The following is a 25251-nucleotide window of genomic DNA, read 5'->3' as shown; positions in this document are numbered from 1 at the left end:
TCTCTGCTTTGCTTGTCACCGTTTTGCTTTTCATTCCTTAACAAGTGCATTTTATCTCAAACAAAAAAAAACACTCACACACGTATAAATATCCGATACGCTTTATGTGTAATACTTCTTTCAGTTTAATTTTATTGTTGGTAGTTTATCACCTTGCTTGTGAATACTCCGACCTACAGCTAACATTTGTAAGCATTTAACAACGGTTGGTTTCTTTTTCATCTAAATAACTACTCTAGTTAAAATCTGTGGGTTTTTGCACGTTTTTAGGTATTTGATGTGTATTGTCATTGGGTATGTTTGGTGGAGTGTGAGTGTACATGTTTCGTGTGGTTTTGATCTCCTCTTACGCCTTACTCCATCGACAACCATAGTACACTTATGAGAACGGATGGGAAATGGAGCCACCTCATCTAGCTAACACCACATCACACATATTTCCCCGTCGTGGTTATTATCATTCAATTCTAGTCTTTCCAATTTTGGGTTCTACGTTTCGAAGCATTGTTCCTCATAGCACTAAATCTAAACAAACTGTAAATATAACATGCATATATTATTAGTGTGTTGTTTTGTTATTTATTTTACATCGGCAACAATCGTGCAAGCAAACCAGCGTCCTATTAGACGCCTCGTTTAATATCCAACACGCCTGTAATAAATTTATTGTCCACAGTTCTACTGGTAATGTCTTTCTGTTTGGTTTACTTGGTTTCTCTAGCTTCCTACACTAAGTCTAAAATCTTGTTGTTTTCATTTCTCTATACGATCAACATTTATCAACAGCTTACAGTTGGGTGTGTTCTGCTTTTGTATTTTTGTGTTTGTTTTTTTTTTTTTTATCACAGCTAATACTACCGTTTTACATCGCGAGGGTATAAATACGCTTTTGTGGATGTTGGATTTTTGTGTGCGCTTGGTTTTTCTATGCGTGACAACCGTTTGATGGGTATCGAGCACGTGCACTCTACGGGCAAAATTGTTCCGTACTTATTGTTCCCAAGCTTGCGTTGCAATCATTGTTGTTCATTGGGAGCTTTTGGAACATTAATGCTACATGTATACACCCTAATACCGATAGGCAGCTCGTCTACAGGGTTTGCTATGCATGCCCTTATTATTGTGTTGTTACATGAATTTCACTCTACCGATATTTATTTATTCTCTCTGTGATAATTTATTCAATTCTTACTTTCGCTTCTTTTATATCCTTTTTTGAAAAATATATGCGGGTTTAATACATAACATAAAACATAAATTGTTCATCTTATGCCCTCCAAACCTCTTTCTTTGATTTCGAACTGTACAAAAGAACCATCTTATTCCATTCAAGTCCTTTAAAATGGACAGACTGATACAACCCGATTTCTTCGGGAGTCTTCTTCTCACTGGAAGTCAATGGTGAGGAAAATTAATTACACTCTCATTCTCGCAATCGCTTGACACTTCTGCCCTGGTCAGTGGAAGTATTGCACAAGGCTTGCAAATAGTACATGCCTGACTTAGCAAAACTTGTAGCAAGCATCTTATCCGAAACGGAGCAAAGTGTTTGAATTGACTTGTTAATTATCGTTTCCATGGTACAATGTTAGTGCAGAACGTTGTACGAGCTAGGGCAAACCCACTTGTCCAGCTGTTGGAAGGGTTACTTCAACGCAACGAACCATGGAAATAGGCCGTTTGGAAGAAATTCAATTTGTGTCACACTTACAGCTTGCCAGCATCGAACCTTTCACGCCTAAAACCCCTTAATGGTATTAAATCCAGTTGCTATGGGAAAATTCTCCCAGCGACGGGATGGTTTCGGTTTGAGACGATTGCATTGTGCCGCTGTTCCTAGTTAAATCCAGCAGTAAGGATTATGAAAGAAGCTTGCATTGTATCGTTCTTGTGGAGTGTGTTTGGGGTAAGGGGTTTTGGGTTCGGTTTTGTGGATAGTGGATAGAAATGTATTCATCGTGTAAAATTTTTAACAAGTCACAATCGAATTGTATTGAGGAAGGCCCATTTTCTAAATTTTAACTCACGCTTGTATTGAGACTTTGACACTGTGTTCGTAACTCATGATAATCGTAGTAAGCTTATTTAAGTATTTTCAAATAAGAGAAACTTTCCAATCGAATTGTACAGTTCTTTAACTTCAATCGGTCATTTTGAAGGAACACGAATAACTGGATGAGTATCGTCCGGTAAATCGAGTGCGGTGATAATGAGTATTTTGTTGTCTATTTTCAGTACAAAATAATTTTAGTTCATGATCAGTTGAAAGGAATGATGAAAAACTCTTTGAAAGAATGTTCGTAGGCTCTATATTAAGCTCATCAATGCTCAACCAATAGCTGAAGCTCATTGTATTGGTAATGTTAAACAAAAGATTGATGATGTTATCCTAATTACCTTCTTTGTTGAACAGTATCTGTATGATGAACTTTAGACCATCGTTGTTTTTACTTTCTTTCATTTCTTTCATTACTTTCATGAGTATTTTAAAATGGTGAAAACGGTCATAATTAAGTAGTGGAAATTCTTGTTTCATTTACAAAATTTAATGATTCCGCTTAAAACATGAATTATGCTCCATTATAAACACCATAAACGCTTCAGCTTCTCGTAAGCGAGCTCAGCTTCCGAAAATCACAAACCACAGCAACGAGAGCGCTGTAAAATGGTTTCCTATTTTAAAAAGGATTTCCTTCTTTATTTCCCACCTCACGAAATTGCTTCCCAAGGTTAGATCTACCCGTCAGGAAGGATAAGATGTGTAGAAGCAATAAAATGAAACAGGATGACCACCGGAATATAAAAATAAACAGATGTTAGTATCACTAGCGAAGGACACCTTATCGAAAAAAAATGGTAGTCCCAAATCATGGCAATTTCAATGGCATGGAAAATGAGAAGAAAATCTCCACCCGAGTACGGTCTGCTTATCCGATTGCAGCTGGGGTAAACTTCCATTACAAAATCCTTCAAAAAGTGTAAAAGTGTAACGACCAGGAACGTCTTTCTAGAAGCGGAATAAGAGCAAAGCGTGAATGCCTGTGGCATTTCATGAGAGCGATACGGAAATGTTGGCCATTCCGGAAAGAAAAACGAAAGGAAATGAGGGAGAAAAGTTCAAAATTCAAACCATCGACCGCTGGGAGAAAAGCCACAACGATATTTACAAACGAGAAAGGAAAACGTAGTCTGACCTTCTAATTGACGCTTGGTGGATGGTGCTGGATCGATCGGAAAATTAGCAATACTTTGAAAACTTGCACCCGTAGGAAGCTTTCCTCCGTCACGCACTGTTGGTGCTTTTCAAAAAAAAAAAAACAAATGATCCCAGTGGATTGATTCCCATCTTGAAAGTTGGTGGTTTTTAACGACCGGAAAACAACAGTAAAAGAGTTTTGTGGTCACGGTGGAAAGTGCCGAAACATGTAGCTTTAACAAAGCAATGGGTCAACCAGTCTTGAGTCATTGTTTTACACTGTAAACCTATTCAACCGGAATCACATCCGGCCAAATTGTAACGACAACTAGTTCTTTTCCGGGTGATTTGGTTCAGATCCTTAATGACTCACCGCATGGTCGTGTTAAAGTGTTGTTCTAGATAGTTATTATAGTAAAAATGGCCCAATTCTTCAATACGATTCTGATGTATGACTCTAATATGAGGTGGAGCTATTACAGGAAGAAAACGGATTAGAAATTGACTCACTTACACAATATAAAACAATTTTAACAAATAGTAACACCAGCTTACAGAACCTTAAAGAAGAATAATCTTCTTTCACCGTCGCAACAAGACCCCTAACCTATTGTTAAACAATTTCACTTATCTTAGCGATGGGTGACTCCGATGGCACTCAGCTTACGGGTTGGGGTTTTGAGCAGCCTGACGCCTCAAATCGGACCGTATGACGGCGGTTACGACAGAACCGACCAGCAGCATCACAGCCATCGTTACGTTCGCCACGATGTCACCGTGCGTGTTGAGTAGCTCCGAGTAGAGCATGGTGAAGGTGATACCGAAGACTTGGGCCGCTGCGTTAAGCAGCCCGGTCGAGGTACCTTCCGGTTCCGGGTACGTCAGCTCGGCCGCAAACTCGAACCCAACCGGAAGGTAACCGGTCATGAAGAAGCTACACAGAGAGACGAAAACGGTACAGCAAGCGTCGTTACAACATGGAGTGCAGGACTTAGCCACTTGGTGGCTAGTGTTCTTGAGAAGACTTACCCCAACAGAGAGGATGTAACATAAACCACCGAAATGTGACCAACCGAAAGGGTGAAGGTGTAGATCCACATACCAATCATGGTAAAAATGTACACGGCCAGTGTGGTTTCTCTGTAAAAGTAGTAACACAGGTGCGAGTAAAATTAATAGAAAATATATTTAAAAAGAATTTAAACTCACTACACTCACTTAAATCGATGCGTCTTATCCAGCACAATACCGCAGGCGACGGATCCAAGCATACCAGCAAACACAATACACACACCGATACGTCCAGCATCAACCTCATGTCCGGGATAATGTGTCAGAACAATCTGCAACAACGCGAAACGACACAAAAAACGGCTAATGTAAGAATCCTGCTCAATGATGCTATGGACACGTTTGCTTGGATGGAGATAATTAAAAGGTCCTCCCCGTATTAAACGTATTTCAGCAGTGACGATCTAGCAGATGACAACCGTTGAGTGTTTCATTCCCTTTAAATTAAGCTTAATCCCAATTATGAGCGATCTCCTCTTCACTCCTCACAGAAAAAGTTATTTAACTAATGAATGGTATAGCCCTGGCGTGGATTGGTAATGGGGTGAAGTCTGATGGATCATTTATCTCGGAAAAAGCAGATGGTAAATTAAAGTCAGAAGAAGATAGGCAATTTGCAACACACGTCACAATGTCTAGTGGCGCCCTCTATTGGTCGGAAACGACACTAATTTCTAATAGCTAGCTCAAAGTATGTACCAAGTTTTATACTTCAAAATCTAAACAAAATTTAAATTTCCTAAAACGAAAAGCTCCAAAGATTGTTCGGAAAAATTGGAATCCTTGTTTGTTGTTGTGAGAATAACCATATGAAAAGTGTCACTTTGTTAAGTATAAATATTACTTAGTTGAAAATGTTTGAAAATGGTAGACACATTTGAACTTTTGGATCTTTAAAAAGAACCTTACGATGCTTTAGAATAATGTTCAAAGGCGTACCTGATTAAGAAGCGTGGAGATAGCATAGAACACTCCCACATTCATGCCGTACGAGATAAGCAGCAGCACGTAGTTCCGGTTGAGCATGAGCCGCTTGATCGAGTGCAGGAACGGTGACGATTGCAGCGGGTTGGGCGTTTTCGTGGCTTCCTGTGCAGCGGACGGTGGTGTCGGTGGCGCTGCCTTAAAGACTATAACCATGGAAAAGGCGAAGAAAAACAGGAAGATGTTTTTAATTAACCAAACACACCACAACACGAACTCGTCCTCGTCCTGCTCCGTTTCGTCGAACGTTCACGCCGACATGATGAATTACAAAACTACTGTGTTTTACTGTTTTTGTGTGTGTTTGTGTGGTGCTTTTTAATTACACCAGAAAGCGCGTGCCCATTGATGTAGGGAAACTTACAGAACAGCACCAGCACGACGAGTACGGTTGTGACGCCGGCCACAATGTAAAACATCAGCCGTAGGTCATCACCGATGAGGCTGATGTCGTCATGGTTTTCCACTAGCATCGGCGGGACAAGGAACCCGACCGCTATACCGAGCTGAAAGTAAAAGAAAGAAAAAACAACCCGAATAAGACTTATAATTCCACTGGAGAAAGAACAGAGGCCAGCCAAATTCTGGCAGACTGTGCGCGGTGCGTTTTCGAGAGCAGGACTTGGTGGTGGTGTACCATCTTCCTTTCCAGTGCGTTGGCAAGATTTAAATTAAATCGAATAAATTTGCTTTTCATCCTTTTTGTCGTAGCCTCGCGAACCGTACGCTATCGCTACGGCCCTTTATGGGTTTGGGCGGAGTTTTCCGCAAGAGTGGAAACGCTTTAGCCGCATGCTAAAACGCCCCGAAACGTTCGTTCGCTTCGGTTTAATTTGTCCGATCGTCCGGTGTGGAAGGTTTTATTTTTCCACACTCGAGCGCTTATTATTTCCCGGGATTTTTTCGTCTCCCCGCCATAACCGGTGTGCTGGGTCATGGGAGGTTAAGTGTTTTGGAGGATAGTGTGGAAAACTAATTCACATTCTCATTTGTATACGTGTACGTGTCTGCCAAGGGGGATGGGGATGTTCCATAGCGGGTGGCTTCCTGTAAAATGGGATTGATTTACAGCCGGGACGGTGTGACACCGTCATGCCGAAACCGTACCGAAGGGAAAATGTTCCCGAAGCGCCCCGTGGATGTGTTGCCTTTCGAGGGATGTGCAGTGGATCATGATTCGTAAGTTAATAAATTATTTGCAACAACCCCATCACAGCTTCAGCCCCGTCCGTGGTGCTTTAGCGCCATTTTCACGAACTTTCCCATCCAGATGAGCTGGTAAGTGGAAAGTAACGATCGTTTATGGGTCGCCTGTTGACGGTTGGTGCACGGCAGGTGACGATGAATGGTGGCTGGGTGGATGGCGTTTAATTAAGCATATTTTAAATTATTCATACAATGTGGCGGGCGTGTAAAGAAGGAGGTGTAGCTATTTGATGAATGTGTGTATCGTGACAGCTTCTGACACGCAGATTACGTATGGGCCATGTGTGACCCTGCAGCGTAATTATGCTGAACCGGGTGCAATCGATATTTTGTGCCGAATGAGCTAGTTATACGTATGTGTGGGCGTGTTTGTACAGTAATAAATGACATTGGTTTTAATTTCCACGTGATCAATCATCGAACGGAAACGAACAGAAATTGTGTAGTTTAAAATTAGTGTGGGTTGTTTTCAATTACAAAGTACAAGACTACAAACAAACAAGACTACATAGTCGTCTCTACATCTCTTTTAATGAAGATCTTTCCATTCTAATTTTGGCAATAGCTTTCGCAAAGCTCGTCTAAGATAAAGTCAGTTATGTAATTGCTTAGTCATAACTCTTGGCGCTTTGTCAATAGAATCTTTTTCCTTGGCCTGCTCACAGTACGTACTGACATGGCCAAATCACCGATTCGTTTTCAGGAAACTCGGTTCAGAACTGCTCTACTATATGCTCAATAGCTGAATGCTATATGTGCAGCATAGAGAAGAGTGCCCGAAAAGCTAAAGATTTGCATGAAAGGAACAAGGAGCCATTAAAAAGGTGGTTTTTAGCTGTTTCAAGAAGAACTCTCTTGCATGCTGCTCATTACACTTCGTAGAGATGACTATGTCGCTACAATGGCACCGGAAATCAAATCGCAACAATCTTTTCAGACAGTACATAGGGACAAAAGAGCTATGTTAAGAGCAAGAGTTAGAGCAGAATTAAATTATTGTTTTGAGAAATTTAAGATAAATTAAATTAAACTAATCAGAATAAATATACACATCACGTAAATACCACTTGATTTTTAAAAATAAATCGACCATTTAATTCCATGTTTTCCCATTCGATGCATCATTTCCCAAACCATGCTACGTGACAGCACTTAATTATGAACGACGCTACCTCAATAATCATTGTATGTTCTGTTGGGCGAAAAAAAAGAGACTAAATAATATAATCCAATATGCACACAAGAACAACCGATATCGAGAATTTATGAAATCACACGTTTATGTGAAAGCTCGCGCGACATAAATCTGACAAACAAACAACACTTCTCCCAGAGTCGATGGCAGATTTGCGCTTTGTTTCGACTATTGTCAAATTGGGAAAAAGTTTCATGTGGAAAAGTCTGAAGAGTGTGAGGGAGAGGGCACGATTCTGTTGCACTATCTGCCGAGCAGAACCAGCCCAAGCTGTGATCTTGCAAAGTGAATTCACAACAGGTTCATGAATATTTATTGAGATAACTTGTCCAACGGCTGCAACGCCACAGCCACAAACAATCGGCGCACGTGACTGTGGGCAATACATTGTCCTGCTATTGGAAACTGATTTTTCCGGTTTAAAAGTAGAAATAAAACTTTCAAAACTACAGCACATACGCCTTGCTAAACGATACATCGGGTACAAGTTGCGTTACAAGGGCGTTCGGTGTACGTTTGACAACCGATAAATCAAAACGAATTTTTCCAACAGTGGAAGGGGTGGAAACGGAATTTAAAATCGGTTTACCCACAGCAGCGCGATGGTTGCTGAGATCTGTTACTGACGATTTAGATTTTTTACGATCTGTACAATATCGCCGACAGCTGACCGCCTTTTGGATGGAATCGAAAACCGATTTTCATGCCTTAAACCATCCTTTATCGTTCTCGCACACACTGCCGATACAGAGTGCGCTAGATCAGGAACGTTTTTTTTTTGGCAAACGAGCAATAAATGATGTTAAAACATTACTACACCCACGGACGTGTAGAAGAGCTTATGTAAGGAGAAAAAAGGCGATCTAATTTCCTTATTTTTGTGGCGTTAAAAACGCCGGCCCTTACAAACGTCTAGGAGAGGCACGTTTTTCATGCGTTATATGCGTAGGCCTTATGATGGACGGTAAGACATCACAGAAATTCCACTTCTCACGGTCATGGTCGCCTTCGCACTCGAAAAAGGTCGATACTTTCAATTTCCTTCCACTTACCGGTCGAGGTGGTTTCCGGTTTCCCACCCGTACGGAAGAACGTAGCGACATGAATCAAGCACTGCGCCTAGAGTGGAAGATCAACGGACCCTTCAATTACCGATGCTCTAGGGCTCCTTTTTTTCCTCCTACCATTTGTAATAGTTCGAACCGAGCAAAGGCCAACCGTAGCAGAATTACTTCAGGATCTTATTTCCTGCATGGTTGCTGTGTTTTTGGTTTTGGCTGTTGTGTTCGGTTCGACCGTCCCAATCGTGATGGCTGTTCCGGTTGTGATAAAACGCAGGCACGCTTCTCAAAAGCTGGAAGCTTCACAACTTTTTGTGTTTTTAGTGGCTGAATGAGAAGCAAAAACTGCATTGAAAAGTCCTTCCATTGCACGGTTTTTGTAGCCTCGGGTGCGTAAGTTGTTTGGGCGACAGAAAACCAGCACCATTCCATTTTTCATCTCAACACTTGTTATTTGGGGTATTTCATGAGGGTGTGAAAGCTTACTCTCTGTCGGTTTTCTTTTTTGAGAAAAGAGCAAAATCCTTTCACCTCGTTTTATGTTTTGGTGATGGAAGCGTTCTAACATAGCACAGTATACGGACAGGAACTGGCAATTGCAGAACAGTAACACTAAACAATTGCTATTTGTCCGGTTCGGTACGATCCGAGAATGCGATAAGGGGTGAAACGGATACCTTTTGTCCAGTCGCAGGATCAAGCGTTCAACAGTGGAAAAGAATGCCGATTAAACTGATGATTTATGGTCGGTAAATTTTCCTAGATGAAAATCTGTGTCCATTTGGGAAGCTGTGTGCTGTGCTTCTTGTGTAGGTACAGTATGTGACGTAAAAATGTGATCAATGAAACACTTTTTTATTCAATGAAGGTGTAATGTGAGCTATTGGAAGACATTAAGCTTTATTTAAGCTGTAATCTGTAATCTTTGTGTCTTACTGCAAGAGTTCTTGCGATTTAATCTGATTCGATCTGATTAAAAGTTCTTTAGAAATTTAACAGCAAACTGAGATTCCTTTATTGTAGATATTAAAAACACTTACAGTATAGCTTATTGGAACTCTGTTACATTAATGCAGCATATTCACGTGATGGTTTTGCATAAATAAAGATTAATGTTATTACCGTATGGGCCCATGGTGACAACATTTGCTACGGATATATCAGGGAATGATGACATCAGTGTACTGAAACAAACTGCGTTGGAGTCTTCCAAAACTTTTGTTGAGGCTCACTTTTGCGAAGCAATCTTGGCAGTGGCTTTGTATAAAGGCTATATAAAAGTAAAGGTATTATATTAAAAAATAAATACCTTTAAAGGCTATATAAAAGTAAAAGTATTATACTTCGTTGGGGGTAATTTTTCCAATTTAGTATAATATTCAACCAAACTCCACCTAAATATTTCGTATGACAAAACTTAATGCTTCTAGGTCTCTATCTATATCTCCCATTGTTGCAAAGTTCTATTAAAGCTATCAAAAGTTTGGATTTTTGATAAACATTCGAAACATTGTACTACTATAACACATTTCAAGTGGTAAACACTGTAAGGTTAATTCATCTCACAGAAAGTGATACATACGATATGCTGATGAAAAAGAGTAGAAAAAACTATCGTTGACAAAGAAAGTTTTCTCCTCTTTCGAATTAATCGTTCCGATTACGTTAACTTTTCTGTTTTCGTTTTCCTACAGTATCTATACTACTTAACCCAGTGGAAACACCCCATGCAATCGGGTGTCTATGTGTGTTTGCAGACGCTTGGTATCTTCTTTACGCTCATATTTGTCCTCGGTTGGATAATTTTATATAGTACCACAGGGGTTGCCACTGGGCAGGAGGGTCTTCAAAAGGACCAACTTTTCCTCTTTTACTGTTAGGACATGTTCAGACAACCGATAGATAGATAAAATCTTCGAGCGAGTTGCTCCACACAAAGCACTATGAAATGGCCGTGGAGCAAATGAAACTAAATTTACTGCCCATGCAGGCACAATTTGTTGCGGATGCATTTTGCAATTTGGACGAACGTTCCGATCGGTTGGTGTGAGTGAAGGAAAAGGGGTCACATTGGGTGACATTGCATTAGCTAAATGGCTTTCTTTTCGTTGGTCAATTTGTTGAATAGTGTCCCTTCATGCAGAGCCTTTCTCACCGGATGAATGCGTTAGGGCAGTGTAAAGATGCTGCGAGGTGTATTTTCACTTTGTGAATGCCGATTTCGTAGTTGCAAAGGTTTAATAGATTTTCCTTTGTAACTAGCATTAAAAATAAAACTACTACAATAAACTCAGCAGTGAGTTGCCCCATAATCGGCTTTGTGCAGCAGTCAAACATTGTCATCGGAAGAGAATAGAGCCAGAATGAGGAAAGTTTCTTGAGGAGTAAAAAAATCATGCACACATACACACTTCATTTTGTGCACCTTTCCATCAAGAGAAAGACTCGACTCAATTCGAGGAACTGAATAGAGCATTTCTCATTCCACTCCGAAAACTTGGCCATAGAACTGTTGCACGTATTCACTGACGCCGTTTCTGTTTGATTCAATCTGTTTGATAAACATCGTGAACACCTTCGGGCTGTTGTATTCTACTGCGAATGGTGCAAGAATCCCGCGCCAACCAAGTGAGTTAAAGTGAAAGAAATCGCCCCGCCTGTTGAAATCCCAGACTCCATTCCTGAATTGAAGGTAGATAGCAAAAAAAAAGCTTCTCTTAATGTCATTTCTCGCACGTACAAAAACTCAACTCCCAACCCATATAGACTCGCTTTGATGCGTTCCTGCATCAAACTGTTCCTCCACAGGGGAATAGTTTCAATTGCCATGAATTGTGCCCGAGGATGGATGGGACGGCGTATTTACGGTGTGTAATAAAATTGAATTTTCGGACCAATGGCGTACTAGTGCGATGCGTTTTTGGGGTAGGTTCTTTTTTTCCATGGGGTTGTGAATATTGCTGCGTTAGGTAGTTTCCTTTTTGTCATCGTACCTTTTGCACAGAAACGATCAACAGATCCTATTGCTGGTCAAAAATAAAAAATAAAATGGAGCTAGAATCGAGAACCGAAATCCATCAGCAGTGAAGCGTTTTTCGTTTGGAAATGAAAACCTCCCTCCGGATGCGTGATTGTGAAATGGATGTGAAATGAAAATGGACATCAGGGAGAAACGTTTCAATACGATAAACGGACACATAAAATTTCCAACCAAGTCAGCCAATCCGTTCTCCATTTACTGGATCCTTAATCGATTGGTAGAGCTGGGAGAACGGTAGGATGGTGACACAATGACTCAATTAGATTATAGCTGAAATGATTCTACGCAACAGTGATCCGACAGCTTTATGATGGGTTTTTTTTGCCGAGATGCGTTTGAATGTTTGAATTATAAAAGTAACCGTATGAAACGAAAATAAATTATTTTTGCTTGATATACTCTTTATGAAAGTCTCAACAAAGTTATTAGCATCTTTATTAACGCTTAATAATAGTAACTGATTTAATACTAGAACTCATGGCATTCAACTTGATCATTTTTACTAAAGCTATGTTTAAAACTCCGGATCCAGTTCGTAAGCTGAACCAATAATAATCTGCTTCAAAATATCTGGAGTTTATCTTGGAAAACGGTTTATAACCTTTGGGCGTCCAGACGATTAAAAGATTTAAGAGCTAAACAGTATACGAATAGAACGCATTTTCAATCAATCAAACAATGGTCGTCTCGTTTAGTGCTTAGACAACTAAAACTACTACCCCACCTGGCTGTTTGTATTTGATACAACCGATGATGATCCATTTGTTTGCTATTGTCCTTACGGTCAACATACGTCCTTACGGAACGTTTAGCGGTGTACCTAATGGTGTTCATGCCTAGTTCATCATCATAATCATCATCATCAGCATGAATGGCAAGCTATCGAACGCAGACGCATTCATGAATGGATGCTGTCAACTTGCTCTTCGCTCCGTCCCACCGCTACGGTCAAAATCATGCCCCGAGTCCACTTGTATCGATAATCTGCTTAAGTGGGTTCCCGTTTTCCGGACGTTTGCTGTTGGCGGCTCAGAGCGATACGTGTAGTACTTGAGATCTTCTCGGGCACCCACACCAACACGCGCAAACACTCAAACGGTCTACAGGATGTAAGCAATTTTTACGCATGACGGGAAAAACGCCACATGGAGCAAAAAAAATTAATCTGCCGTTATCGAAACATACACGTCCACGTTGTACACGTGGTCGCATTGTGGTAAGGATGGAAAGCTATCTGGCCGCGAGCATAACGCAGAATCTGTCGACTCTCGCACGTAGTGCACCCGGTACGGATGGAGCATTCTTCTTTCTTCGTCCAATTGTTTGATTCCGCTACATTTATCAAAAACAAACCAAGGCACGTGTAGCCCACACATGACGAGCAAAAAAGGCATTATTTATGGCTCCGGGCTTATCTGAAACACTTTCTGCTTGAGCGGAAGCAAAATGGTGTATAGAGCACATTTTGTACAGCGATGTATTTGCATCTTTCGCTTTCGGGAAAAACAATTGACAGAGTTAACAATGCTGTTACGTGTGACGGAACTATTACTTATTTAGGGACAGTATTAGTGCACCGAAACAGATTTTAGGCTTCAAAGCAATTTACCTGAAGGATAGTTATTTATTCCTTTTCATCTATCCGATCATCGCTTCCATATGTTGGGTGCACTACAAGCACTTAAAAATGATATATTTCTTACCAGCCAATCAGATCACTTTTGTACAGCTCCAAAGCTGTATTGATACGACATGATTGGCATTTCATTGAGGCAACATGCTGACGCATGCCGACGATCATTTCTCAGCGATGGGGACGCCTGGTTGATGGGAAAGCATTTGTTGCACACGCACTTTGGATGATGCTTGGTGCGATGTGATTGCTCCTTTTGCTAAAACAGCTTCCACACACACGCGGCTTGTCACGGATTGCGACGGGGCAATCAACGTACAGCGATAAATCAGCTTTACCCTCCAGCATCCCCTATTATCGGGCTCATAATATGCTCATTGAATCTGAACACCCGCTTCAAATTTTGTCTAGATCCTCAAAGGTAATACACAGCCCGCACACACTTATTGCTTATGCCGCGCTTATTATGCTACGCGTGCACTGGCGGCGAACGCGTATGGCGTGAACAAGGATCACGACTTGCTCATCCGTTCAGCCGTGCTGCCTGGCAATGACGCTGATTGGTTTCTCGTGGCAAACATGGGCACTGAAAGAAACAAAGCTGTCCGACCTTGGCAGCAAACCGTGCCGTAATCTGGTCGACTTTTGGATAACTTGTGCCGTTTAACCTCAACGTAACACCCACGAGTGAGGCTTAATTAGTGTGCGAGTGATGTGTACGGCAATGGAAGATTCTGCGAGTGTTAACGTATGTTACTCGCATGCTTCATTATGCGGACAGTTTAATGGGGAGTAAGTTAATGTATGAGAAATGTGGAAGATATGTTCTTCCCTTTGGATAGTGTAGGCACACTTTGGAGAGAGATTTATTCAGTTGAATAATTATTACATAATGGAGTTGAAAGTGGAGAACATTGCCAGGTGTCAAAACAAAGTAACGTAATGCGTAATTAAGGTGAAGCAGTCTTAACACCAAAACTAGCGGATCAGTCATTTTGTTCAGTTGGCTTACATTATATGTATAATGGATATACTTATGCAGTAAAGTTTTTATACGACCTCAAATTCAGCAATTTCAGTGTCAATAAGGAAATATAAATATAGTGAATACATCCTCTAATGGATGACATAACATTAGTGCATGGATGTAATCGCCTAAAGGTATGCAATGAGTTTATTTATGGTCATGTCAATTTCACGAAGTATAGCAAAAAGTGATCCACGTAAAAAAATCAAATAAATCCATGCACCTAAGCAAGCACACATCATCATTAACAGTCGAATGAAGTATTTAGTTCTCGACTAGAATTGATTTTTTTCTTGTTTCATCTTTTGTTTTCATATAAATAATAAAGGGCCATTTTTAACACCAAATACAATGCTCAATTCAACACATAATGAAGCAATTTGAAATTCAATTGTGTCGCACGTAAAAAAAGAAAACAAGCCACACAAATAAATTTTATGGCATCAGAATGGCTTTCTCACGCAAGATCTATTCCAGCTATTAAATAAAATAGTGTTTGTGCTGAGAAAAAAGAAGAAAAGCAAGCTTCTGTGTTTTCCCCTTGCCTCTATACCAGCGCATCAGTTCTTACCATGCTTAAAACACATGCACAAGCAGTGCAGAAAACCAATTTTCTTTTCCGAAGCACGTGCAAATGAAATTCAATTTTCCGCTGCAAATCGATTACGGAACCGAAACCATTCCTACAGTCGGCGTTGGTATTCCTGGAAAAACGGGCTACGACAGTGCGAGCTTCTTGGTACGAAGACTAGCACGAACATCGCGAATTCGGTGCGGATTTCGTCCTTTTGTGCCCCCATCATCCATGGATGGATGGGAATTGTAGGATCATCAAATTAGCATAAAAGCCGCTTCCGCATCTTGATTATGCTTCTTCGCGGTAACGTAAAATCACGCTCGTACGCTTGCTCGGTTGCTTCTGACACCGTTAGCGACAGTCCTAATTCGTCTGCAGGAAACAAACACCGCTGGCGTAAGTGCGGTGGTATGATTTTTGCTCTCCTGCTAGACAACTCGACGTCCTCTATTAGAGTCGTTTTCCTTTAAGGATTGCTATGCTCTCCACAAGCAAGTATGTAACACATTCACAGGCGCGATCGAAGAAGATTATGAAAGTGTGTGGCTAGAGTGGCAAATCGGGTTTAATAAAGTTTTGTGTGGTGTTTGTTTTGGGTACGTTAATAGAAGGGTCTTGGGGGTTGTATTAGCGAAAGGATATTAGCTTTCGTCGGACTTAATCACACATCAAGACAAAGCCGACAGACAGAAAGACAAACCGATACAGATTAACCTTTCGCGTATAAATAAAGCTGTCAGTGACATTAAGTTTTCACACACACGCCTACCAACTGTTAATGTCATGTTTTGATGTTTACTTGTCCTGACTTTAATACAGCAAAAGTTAGTTAAATCCTAGGCTTAAGTTTTGTTTTGACCATTCAACTGTAGATGGCGCTAGTTACAGCTTCTTTGTATAATTGAGAGTAGCGTAATGTTCTTCTTGCTCTAAATATTTAATTCAACTATGATTCGCCTGAAATCATTCAACATTAGCTTTATTCATAACACAATCACAGAGAAAATAGGATGATAACCATCTCATCATCTACTCGTCACTTTCATGATTGAAGATGTGAACCACCATCGCTTAAAGGCACTCCGGGAAAACAAGCATCCTCATTGAACTATTCAGAACTCTAGACCTACTTTATGATATGCTCATTATACGTCCAATTTGTTGAATAATGTTCATCATCATCCTATTTGCTACAGAAAGTTCATAGCACTATGCGAGAGAGCGCAGAGAAGTGCGACTTATATTTACCACTTTTTTGTTCGCTTACACTGTGTTCGCCTCGCTCGAAGTGTTGTACGTAAAGTTGAGTGATTAACCGTTCGCTCTATTTATGGCCCCTTCGATATATATTTTTGCTCTGGTACTACTTCCGCTGCACTAGTACATCACTCAAATCAGAAACTAAATCGTTTGTAGTCCTTTTTCAGCACCATCCATTGTTCCTCACTGTGGTGTAGCGTAAAGGAGTAGATAATGAAAATGAAGCATCTCTCATGTTGAACTTGTGATCAACAACTTTCCAACGACTCGCTCCTTCCTTCTAAGACCTGTTCTTGGATCCTTTTTTTTATATCCAGCCATACCACCCACCGACAGCAATCAACCATCGGTTGGGTCAGCGACGAAATGCCTTCCCATTTTCTACACCATCTCCATCACGGGCTGATTGGCTTCACCAAGCAGGGATGATGACTGTGGGAAGGAAAATAACATCACACGGGAGATCGATGATAGACTACGTAAAGAATGAAAGTTTTGTGCTCCCGTACCATTAGGCCATCGAGCAGAAAAGTCAGTAAAAAACAGAGTGAGGCAGGCGAGCGCTTTCCTGCAGCGTAATTTTCCTTTCAATCCCGCACGAGACCGTCAGCTCTGATAGCATTTTCACTCGATTGAACAACCGATTTTTCATCGTTTACTACCAATCTAAGGAAATGGTATTTTGGAACCGAAGAAAATGATGTCGATAATGATGAGGGAAGGCAAAACAGAACGCCGAGAAATCAGGACGGTGAATCGAGAAATAATTAGAAACAAGCAAATTGATCCACGGCGGTTCATCCGTCCGGCGTGACTGGAAACATCTGGAAGATAAATTATCGATTCAACCGGAACGATGTGGACGGATAATTTATTTATTGCATCAATAAGAATGTAATGCATAGCTGTAGCTGTTGGTGATTTATATTCTCACTACAGTGGACCAATCGACAAAAAAAGCTTCTTTGAATAGCTAATGGACAAAGCAGAAACTTCTATCCCTTCAATACAAAACAAACCGTAGAGCAACGAAAGTGCATAAAAATGAATGCTAATTATGTTACGGTGCCTCTTTACACTCTGTGTATTGTTTCAATGAACCAGAAACCAAAAAAAAAGAATGTTAAGCCCACGAGTATATTAAAAGCATTTTAATTGCCACGATTCGCGTTTGCTTTGTTACGCTTTTGTTGTGTTGCCGTACATTTGAATGCATTTTAATTAATTAAGACAGTAATGCAATTGAGTTTCTGGTAAAATCGATGCACTGTATGCAGTGCGCGGTGATGTTTTTAGCATGGGTTTTATTTGTCTTAATGAGTGTGGCACAGTTTTGAATGAATGGAATTAGAACAATTATAGTTTAAATAGGTTTAAAAACAAATCTTCGGGATTTCCGTTAAATACCTTTTCGTCGCGAGACTAAAACCAAGACGGGCTGAAGAAGCTATACATCACACGATGTCTGAAAAATTGATGTTTTTGACATCAGAAAATTTACCAAAAGTTCTTTCTATGTATGAGTCAGTTAAATATCATGCCGAAATTTTCACTATTTTAATAAAAAGTTGGATGTAAAAACAAATTGATATTAGCAAAAAAAAATCGTCGTACAAAATTTGAACAATCCAACACAATATTCTTGCACAACTTCAAAGATATTCCATGCGCGTACCACAAAACAAAACCACCGCGGCTGCATTTAATTGTCTTTTATATTGTCTGTGTCACCATTTGCAAGCTGTGCGCCATTTTCACACATGTTTTTTCCTCCTCTATTCTAAATTTCCTTCATCTATTGTATAACCCGTGCAATCCAGTTTTTATTTTTATTGTCCCAGAAAATTGCGTTCCGAATAAACTTTTTATTATTATTATTCGTTGCTGGAAACTTCCAACAATTCGCACGTTCTCACACACTCTAACATATCGCTCACGAGTGGGGGAACAAAACGAGACAAAGTTTAGGCAAGCTTTTCGCAAAACGTGCATATATTTTTGTTCCTCACTTCGAGCGCCCAGCAATGGATCTGAATGGCGGATAATTGCTTTTAACACCCGTGCAAGGATGGAAGATTGTACGTATCGCCGTAACGCCTTCGACAGCTTCGTTGAAGCTCGAACGGTGCGAAATGTGCAGAACTCGGGCACCGGCACCCGGAAGCGAACTCAAAGTGGTCTATTTTGTGGATAAAATTGAGGCGAGACAGTTTTTTCTTCTTTTATTGTTGCATGCTCCACTCAGGAAAGCTCAACGACCAACATGCTAACCTTCTTACACGCTGTGTTTCGACGAAAGTTTCGCGTGGCGCCTCCAACGTCCGGGGCTTATCCCGGTGGTAAAGTGCCAAAGACTATTCTACAGTCTTTCGCAGAAGATTTATCTTCGGTTCGTTCGGTTCAGTTGTGCTGCCGTGCGTGGAAGAGATTATCATTTTACCAACTTTGGTTGGCTAGTAAAGCTGACAACCAGGGACACATTTTAATGGTGGCTGTACTAATGACACAGAAACGAAGCCACAGAATAAACCGTGGGGAGTGAGTTTGTCCCGGACGAGTGCATCTGCTGGCGGTTGCAACGGAGTGTGATAAAATGGTTAAAGTTGTATGCCTATTGGATGAAAATTCTCCACGGAATTGGTATAAAAGCTTTTGAAAAGATCCCAAGTCCAACGAAGTAAAGGAGCACGCTGCCATATGCGATACACACCAACTATTCATTTAGCGTTTAGACTAACCAATAGACTAACCAAACAATTACAATGTTGGAGAATATACATTACTTACCTGATTACCGAACACACCGATGCTGCAAGCCGATGACACCTGATCCGGTCCAAACCAGACGGCTGCTACCTTCGCCGGAAGCGACAGGATAAACACCTGTGAGGCAGCCACAATCGACTGACCCACAAAACCCACCCAGAACAGATCCGGGCTGACGGAGAAACACTTGACCCAAGCACCGAGGCACGTACCAAGCACACCGCTGATGGCAGCAATTCGAAGTCCCTGGGGAAGGTGAAGATAGAAAAGCAGAAGCATGATTTAACGAACTATACAGCAAATAGTGCCGAGTCTGGAGGGTCGTTTTCATTTCTGCAGCAAATCTTCCAGCGGAACAGTTGGAAGTGTGTGGTAGTGGTACGGACGGGAATAGATGAGGCAAGGGTTTACTAAGTTACAATTATAACGATTCTGGTGACGTTCGTGGAATCGAAACACTATGGGAGTGTTGGTGAGTACTTCGGACAGATATGAATATTCTATAAATATTTGATGTAGTTTCGAACTTATGAGATATAATACATCTAATATAAAATTATTTAAAATATTATTATAATTATTCATACACCACAACATTGTTTAATTTGATATGTTTTTATATTTTTTAGGAAATACTACTTAGACAATAACCAAGTGTTTCATTATTTTACATGAAGTAAATAGTAAGGCAAAACAGGAAATAGTAGCTCATGTTAGGACAAAATATTCTTACAATAAAGGGTAACCAACTGTTCCACTCCATTCAACCACTTGTGCGTATAAATTCATATTCAAGCCACAGCTGCAATGAAAAATGGTTGTCAGGAAATTTTTCTCTGCACCATGCAATTCTGTGGCAAGCATTTCGACCCTACCGATACGGCCGGTTTGCACACAGCAAAAAATGTACTGATTCACTTACAATTTTCCCTCCCAACTACGGTACAATACTGTCCATTCAGAAGCATTTCAATAGTAACCACACTTGTTCTTAACCGAAGAATAAAAAAAATGCTTTACAGAACAGGCAACAGGGGCCGTTCGGGACAAATAACTTTCGCATCGCTCCATTCCCTTCGACATGACGCGAATGGGGCAACTAGGTATGTCGGGCCGGCACGGATACAGGGAGTAAGAGACAGATTTTATCTCATTAAAATAAATGAGGAAACATTTTCCGGCAACAGTGCGCGGTGACAGGCGTGCCAGACAGACACGAAAGGAAAGTTAGTGTTCTCTAATCCACAAACGAGTAGCTTTTCGCTGCAACATGCATCCAGGCTCGTTGTAACTGAATGCACTCGCAATATGGTGTGCATTTATTTGCATTCGACATTTTCCGGCAGATAAGCTACAACGGTGCGGAAACATCGGTACATGTCCGTGATATTGATACGGTTTCAGGAAAAGGGCAGTCTTCTCGTTGCTTGGCCGTATGTGTGCCGGTCGAAGTTGTCTGAAGCAAGCTGGGAAATGTGCGATCGTTGCTGGATTTGATCGGGAGGCAAAATTTTCGTCTTGATATTTTGCTGACTGAAGCATAGTGCACAAGCCCGAACACAAATGTGGAAATATTTTGGAACAATTAACTTTACTGCATGGTTTGGACGAATAGAATATTATTTTCCATTACAGTTTTATAAAGTATATAATAGGAGATCATTTATCTACATTGGTGTAACATTTTTGAGTATTACCCAGGCATTTGGATATTTTATGTGATTTATATCAACTGATTCTGCTGTTTAGTTGCATCTTGTTTTGTTTTGTTGTTTATTATGAAGCAAATAGCATCAGTAATATCCAATGAAATCATTTTATTATGCATTTTGTCGCTTTTTTGATAACAAGCAGTGAAGAATTTCTATGTGCATCCCTAAAAAGAGATTGCACACAAAGAGATTAGGAAGTACTCGGATAATCGACGCTTTTATCCAATTTTTGGAAAAAAGCTAAATAATTCTCCAACTCTGTCAACCAGGCGATCGATATTGTCAGTAAACGTTCTAATTGAAAACCCATGTTATTGGTTAGCTGGAATTTTCTCATCAACAGCCCAATTCCGATATATTGCAATGGAATGCAATGGTGGTAGTTTTTCCCCTCGGTTGCTCATGTTTCAGAACTCGCGTTCCATAATTGATTTTACGGAATCGTAACGCACTGCCGAGCGTGAGGACCTTCGCTAATAGACCTACCACTATCTCCGCTAGGTTTATGTGTATCATCATCCAAGCTGGAGTTGTTTTTCCACCTGGCATGACCCAACCCGGCACACGTAACCACTCTTCCGTTTTAATTTATTTGCATACTCGAATAAAAAAGGCTGATACAATTTTGACCACTTCGTGTAACATTTTTCCCTTATCAAATATTCAGAGCTACCCTGTGCGTTGAGCAGTTGCATTGAAACCACGCGGTACTTGAAACTTACCAATTTATCCAAAATCCAGCTGGCCGGAAAGATGAGCGGAATGTACAGGATCATGAAAATCATCGACGTCCAGTCGACCCAGGTGCTGGTGATGTTGTAATATCTGGTTGCCGGTCAGCCAGTTCGTACCGTTGCGATCCGTTGCGAGCCGGTACAGTGCATCGTACAGGTACAGATGACAAACGTGTCCATGATTCGGACGGGGTTTTTTGTTTGACGATTTCGGTTCGGTGGTTACAGACCGCAGACCCGTTGCGAATCCGTTCCCAGTTCGCCACGGCATGTAATGAAACAGAAAAGCCGACATTAGTAATTACTTACTGTACGTCACGAGTGTGCTGCTGGGTGAGTGGTTTGAAGTTTCGAGCGGGACAGGATGGGATTATGGACTTTTAATTAAAAGCCACACCGCTGCGGTGTGGTTGTCAAAGGTCAACAAAGTAGAACAAATCGATCTACTCTACATGGGGCCCCCCCATTTGGTTTGTCCAGTAATAGCTTTCTTCTCGGAAGTAAAGCGAAAATTGAACGTGCCAAGGGTTAGTTCGGTATCCTTTAATCTAATATACTAAGGGTCACAGTGAATGGCAGTCCAGTTAGCTGAAGTAGTCAGGGAATGTTAATCGAATCGATAGCCAGCTTCGATTGGAAGGGCTGATCCGATGGAAAATTGCTTCATAAATCGAGTTTCTGCGAAGCGAACTGCGTACACGATAAACATAACCGGCTCATAACTTTCCGACCCCAACCATCCGTTTCCCGTGATAGCAATTCCACCAAAGGGGTGCCAAATAGCATCGTTTGATGTGTGCGATAGTGACCTTAAATCTGTTATCATTGACCAGGGTGCGAGAAGGATGTGACTGGCAATCCGTGAAAAGCGTATAATTTCATCGCCAGGAAACCGAACGCCCATTCATTGGTATTTGTGTGGAAGTTATTGCTTGACCAGTGCTGACCTATCTGATTTCCTGTCCCGGCAAACGGAACTGTCAAAATCGATTCCATTTCGCGAAAAGAGCTTATATTCGGTGGGTTAACTAAGCGCTGCTTATGTAGAGGATTTGTAAAGATCCGTTAATGCATTAAAGGAAGTTGTACGATAATAAACAATTAAGGACTTAACAAAAGTAGGATATGGAATGTTTTATTGTTGGTAATTCTATCATAATTTTATGAACACAAGTTGTAAATTCATTCAGTTTTATTAGTGAGTTAAACAAATTAAACACAATTTCTGTTATGTTTTTTTTAATTTTTCCACTTTTCCACAAATATGTGTGCGGACAAAATTGCTATTCAAAAGATCTTAAAGCGCGATCTACTATGATCAAACGAACAACAATTTTTCGCGAAACCATGTGATAAACGATTCCAGTTCTATGCTTCCTTTCCTTCGCCTTATGGTGTTTGTCTTATTTTGAGCAAATTTATTAAGCTAGAAGATGGAACTCTTCCTTCAACACATTTTTTCTCGTACCGTGCAACGGCTCTGCACACTGATACCACCTTTCCGATATGTTTTTTTTCCATTCCTTTTGCTTCCGGCAACACGTGCAAACTATTTGCGTTCCAACCACCCAACCCACCATCGATGTCAGGCATTTCCTAATTCATGTGTAAATGTTATTCTTCTCCTTTTCAGTCTGTTTGGGTCGAAGGCTAAAACGGTTTGCTCTTCCAGAAAAAAAAAATCCTTGCGCCACCGATACGATGAAAAACTGTTTCGACACCCCAAAAAGAAATGTTTCACACCCAACACAAAAGGGCTCGAATACCTCCATCAGGTGGAAGCTAAAAGGTGAATTTTCACTACCGATTTCGCTCAGTGTGGAATGGCAATCCCATCGGTATTGTATGGAAGAATTCGCTCTCCCCTTTGGCCTGATGTCCATTCGGTTGCCTGCACACCGGTGAAGCTTTATTTAAAATTCCTCCTCACGTTCGTAGAGCTTATCTTTTAAACGCGACCAAACACCACGCCGTACGGCTGTCCTTTGCTTACTAGCATGCACGTGCACTCACACACTCACGCCCATCTTAAGATAACACCAGCAGATGTGTCGGTTGATCAATGCAATCCAAACCCATCATGGGACACTGGCTTTCCCTGAGGATACCTGCCACCCATGCCATGGATATTATCAGATTGTAGAACGCTTCTTTTTTCGATTATTGTTTTGTTTACCGTATACATTTTCCCAATTCTATCCCGGAACGGAACGCGATCAGCACTTTTCACCGCCTGGCCGTGATTGCTTTTCTTCGTACGACGGTGAAAACGCGCTTCCCCAAACAGTGGCGAATAAAAAAATAAACGACAACGCTTGGAGAAAAGATCAAGCTAGCGTTCTTTAAGCGCAAAGGTAAACAATATAATCTCCCATCCTTTTCGTGATCTCTTTCTCACGCACACACTACCGTAGAGAAGAGTGGCCTGGAAAAGACAAGTTCCCATAGGGTCTCCGCAGGCTTTCCCGATGGAGACGCCTGGTAGGGTGTGTGTTGAAAAGAAAAATAAAACGCGTCTCTGTGGGAATGGATAAATCTAAAGCATCACGGAGCGATAGAATTTAGAGTAAATATAAAAAGTCTCCCTCGAGAAGATGCTGCTAGCACACCATCTCGTAACTCTTCAGATAAGTATAGCGTACAATGCGGGAAGATAGTTTAAAGGTCAAACTAGGTACGAACGATATGAAGTATGGTGGATATTGCCTTCGTTCTATGATTCTCACTCGTGTAAAAGTCCTTTTCACTTACCGCTGCACGATATTTGCGATGATACTGTACTGGATCCACTGCAGCGCATTCGAGGCGGAATACATCACAAAGATGGTCAGCACTATCCAGCGCCGTTTGTACATCCGGAACTCACCTGTGCATGGAGTATGGTTAAAGAGCACACGAAAAGTAGTAAAGAAAACATTACTTTAACGATCTGCTGACGTACGGGTTTGAAACACTACGTGCTAACAACTAGGATGTAATTCTTGTTTGAGCGGTTTCGGTTGGCTTTGAAAGTTTTGATGAGGGTTTTCAATAATTACTTGAAAGTATGCAATCTCTGTTTATGATGGAAGCAATAATATTCTAAACAATTTAGTAACGATTTTGTTCTTTGCAGTCCGCAATAGCCGACGAACCTACAAATTCTCGTGTTCGCTATCAGTGTATGGACAAGATTTAAATTTCATATTGCATACTTCAAGGCGTCGATTCCACGACTATTTAAAATTGAAATAGAGGTACTTGATAGTATTGCAAGCAAATGTGAATTAAACATTGTATTTTTTCCTTAATAATCTTTTGAATTGAACTATTCTAACATATTTCTACAGGGTGTCTATAAATAATGTTCATGGGTTCTCAAGTTTCAAGTTTAAATGTCATAAAAAAGAGAAAAGCCGCATCTTACCTGCTGGCAGCGCTGGTTTATCGAGTGTCGCATTCGATCCATTCGTTGCCGGGGGTTTGATCAAATCCGACGACTTGCTACCGGGCATATACGCATCTGCCACGACCGTCACTTCCGGCACGTTGGAATGTTTCAGATCCATTTCGATGGGATGGTCGGTGCACAATCACGATGGTGATGACTTTTCTACTTATCAAAACTTTTTCTTCCTCGTGTCTTCGTACGAAACTTTGGTATGTTTGCCTCCGCTTTTGGTGGATTCGTTCGTTGAGCTTGTTTTATAAACTGCTACTTCGTGACCGCGGCACAACTCCGCTCGTGCTCCGCACCGCGCCAGCAGTAAAGTGTTGCAAGAGTTGTATTAAAAGTAGTGGTAAGGTACT

The 25251-nt window shown here is 40.9% G+C and overlaps 1 protein-coding gene across 1 annotated transcript; it reads right to left on the bottom strand.

The window, feature by feature from the left end:
• Nucleotides 1-3859: 3859 nt before the first annotated feature.
• LOC128711638 (feline leukemia virus subgroup C receptor-related protein 2) lies at nt 3860-25010 on the bottom strand. The gene is made up of 9 exons (XM_053806519.1): nt 24869-25010; nt 24214-24328; nt 21451-21553; nt 19038-19262; nt 5616-5757; nt 5207-5397; nt 4415-4539; nt 4226-4336; nt 3860-4130 (listed from the first exon to the last, which is right to left on the bottom strand). The coding sequence occupies exons 1-9, from the start codon at nt 25008-25010 to the stop codon at nt 3860-3862; spliced, it is 1425 nt and encodes a 474-aa protein (XP_053662494.1).
• Between the last annotated feature and the right edge of the window lie 241 nt (nt 25011-25251).

The sequence above is a fragment of the Anopheles marshallii genome, chromosome 3 (genome assembly GCF_943734725.1).
Source record: "Anopheles marshallii chromosome 3, idAnoMarsDA_429_01, whole genome shotgun sequence".
Classification (NCBI taxonomy): domain Eukaryota; kingdom Metazoa; phylum Arthropoda; class Insecta; order Diptera; family Culicidae; genus Anopheles; species Anopheles marshallii.
Note: the sequence above shows the minus strand (reverse complement) of the source record. Positions and strands in the feature narration are given on the sequence as shown.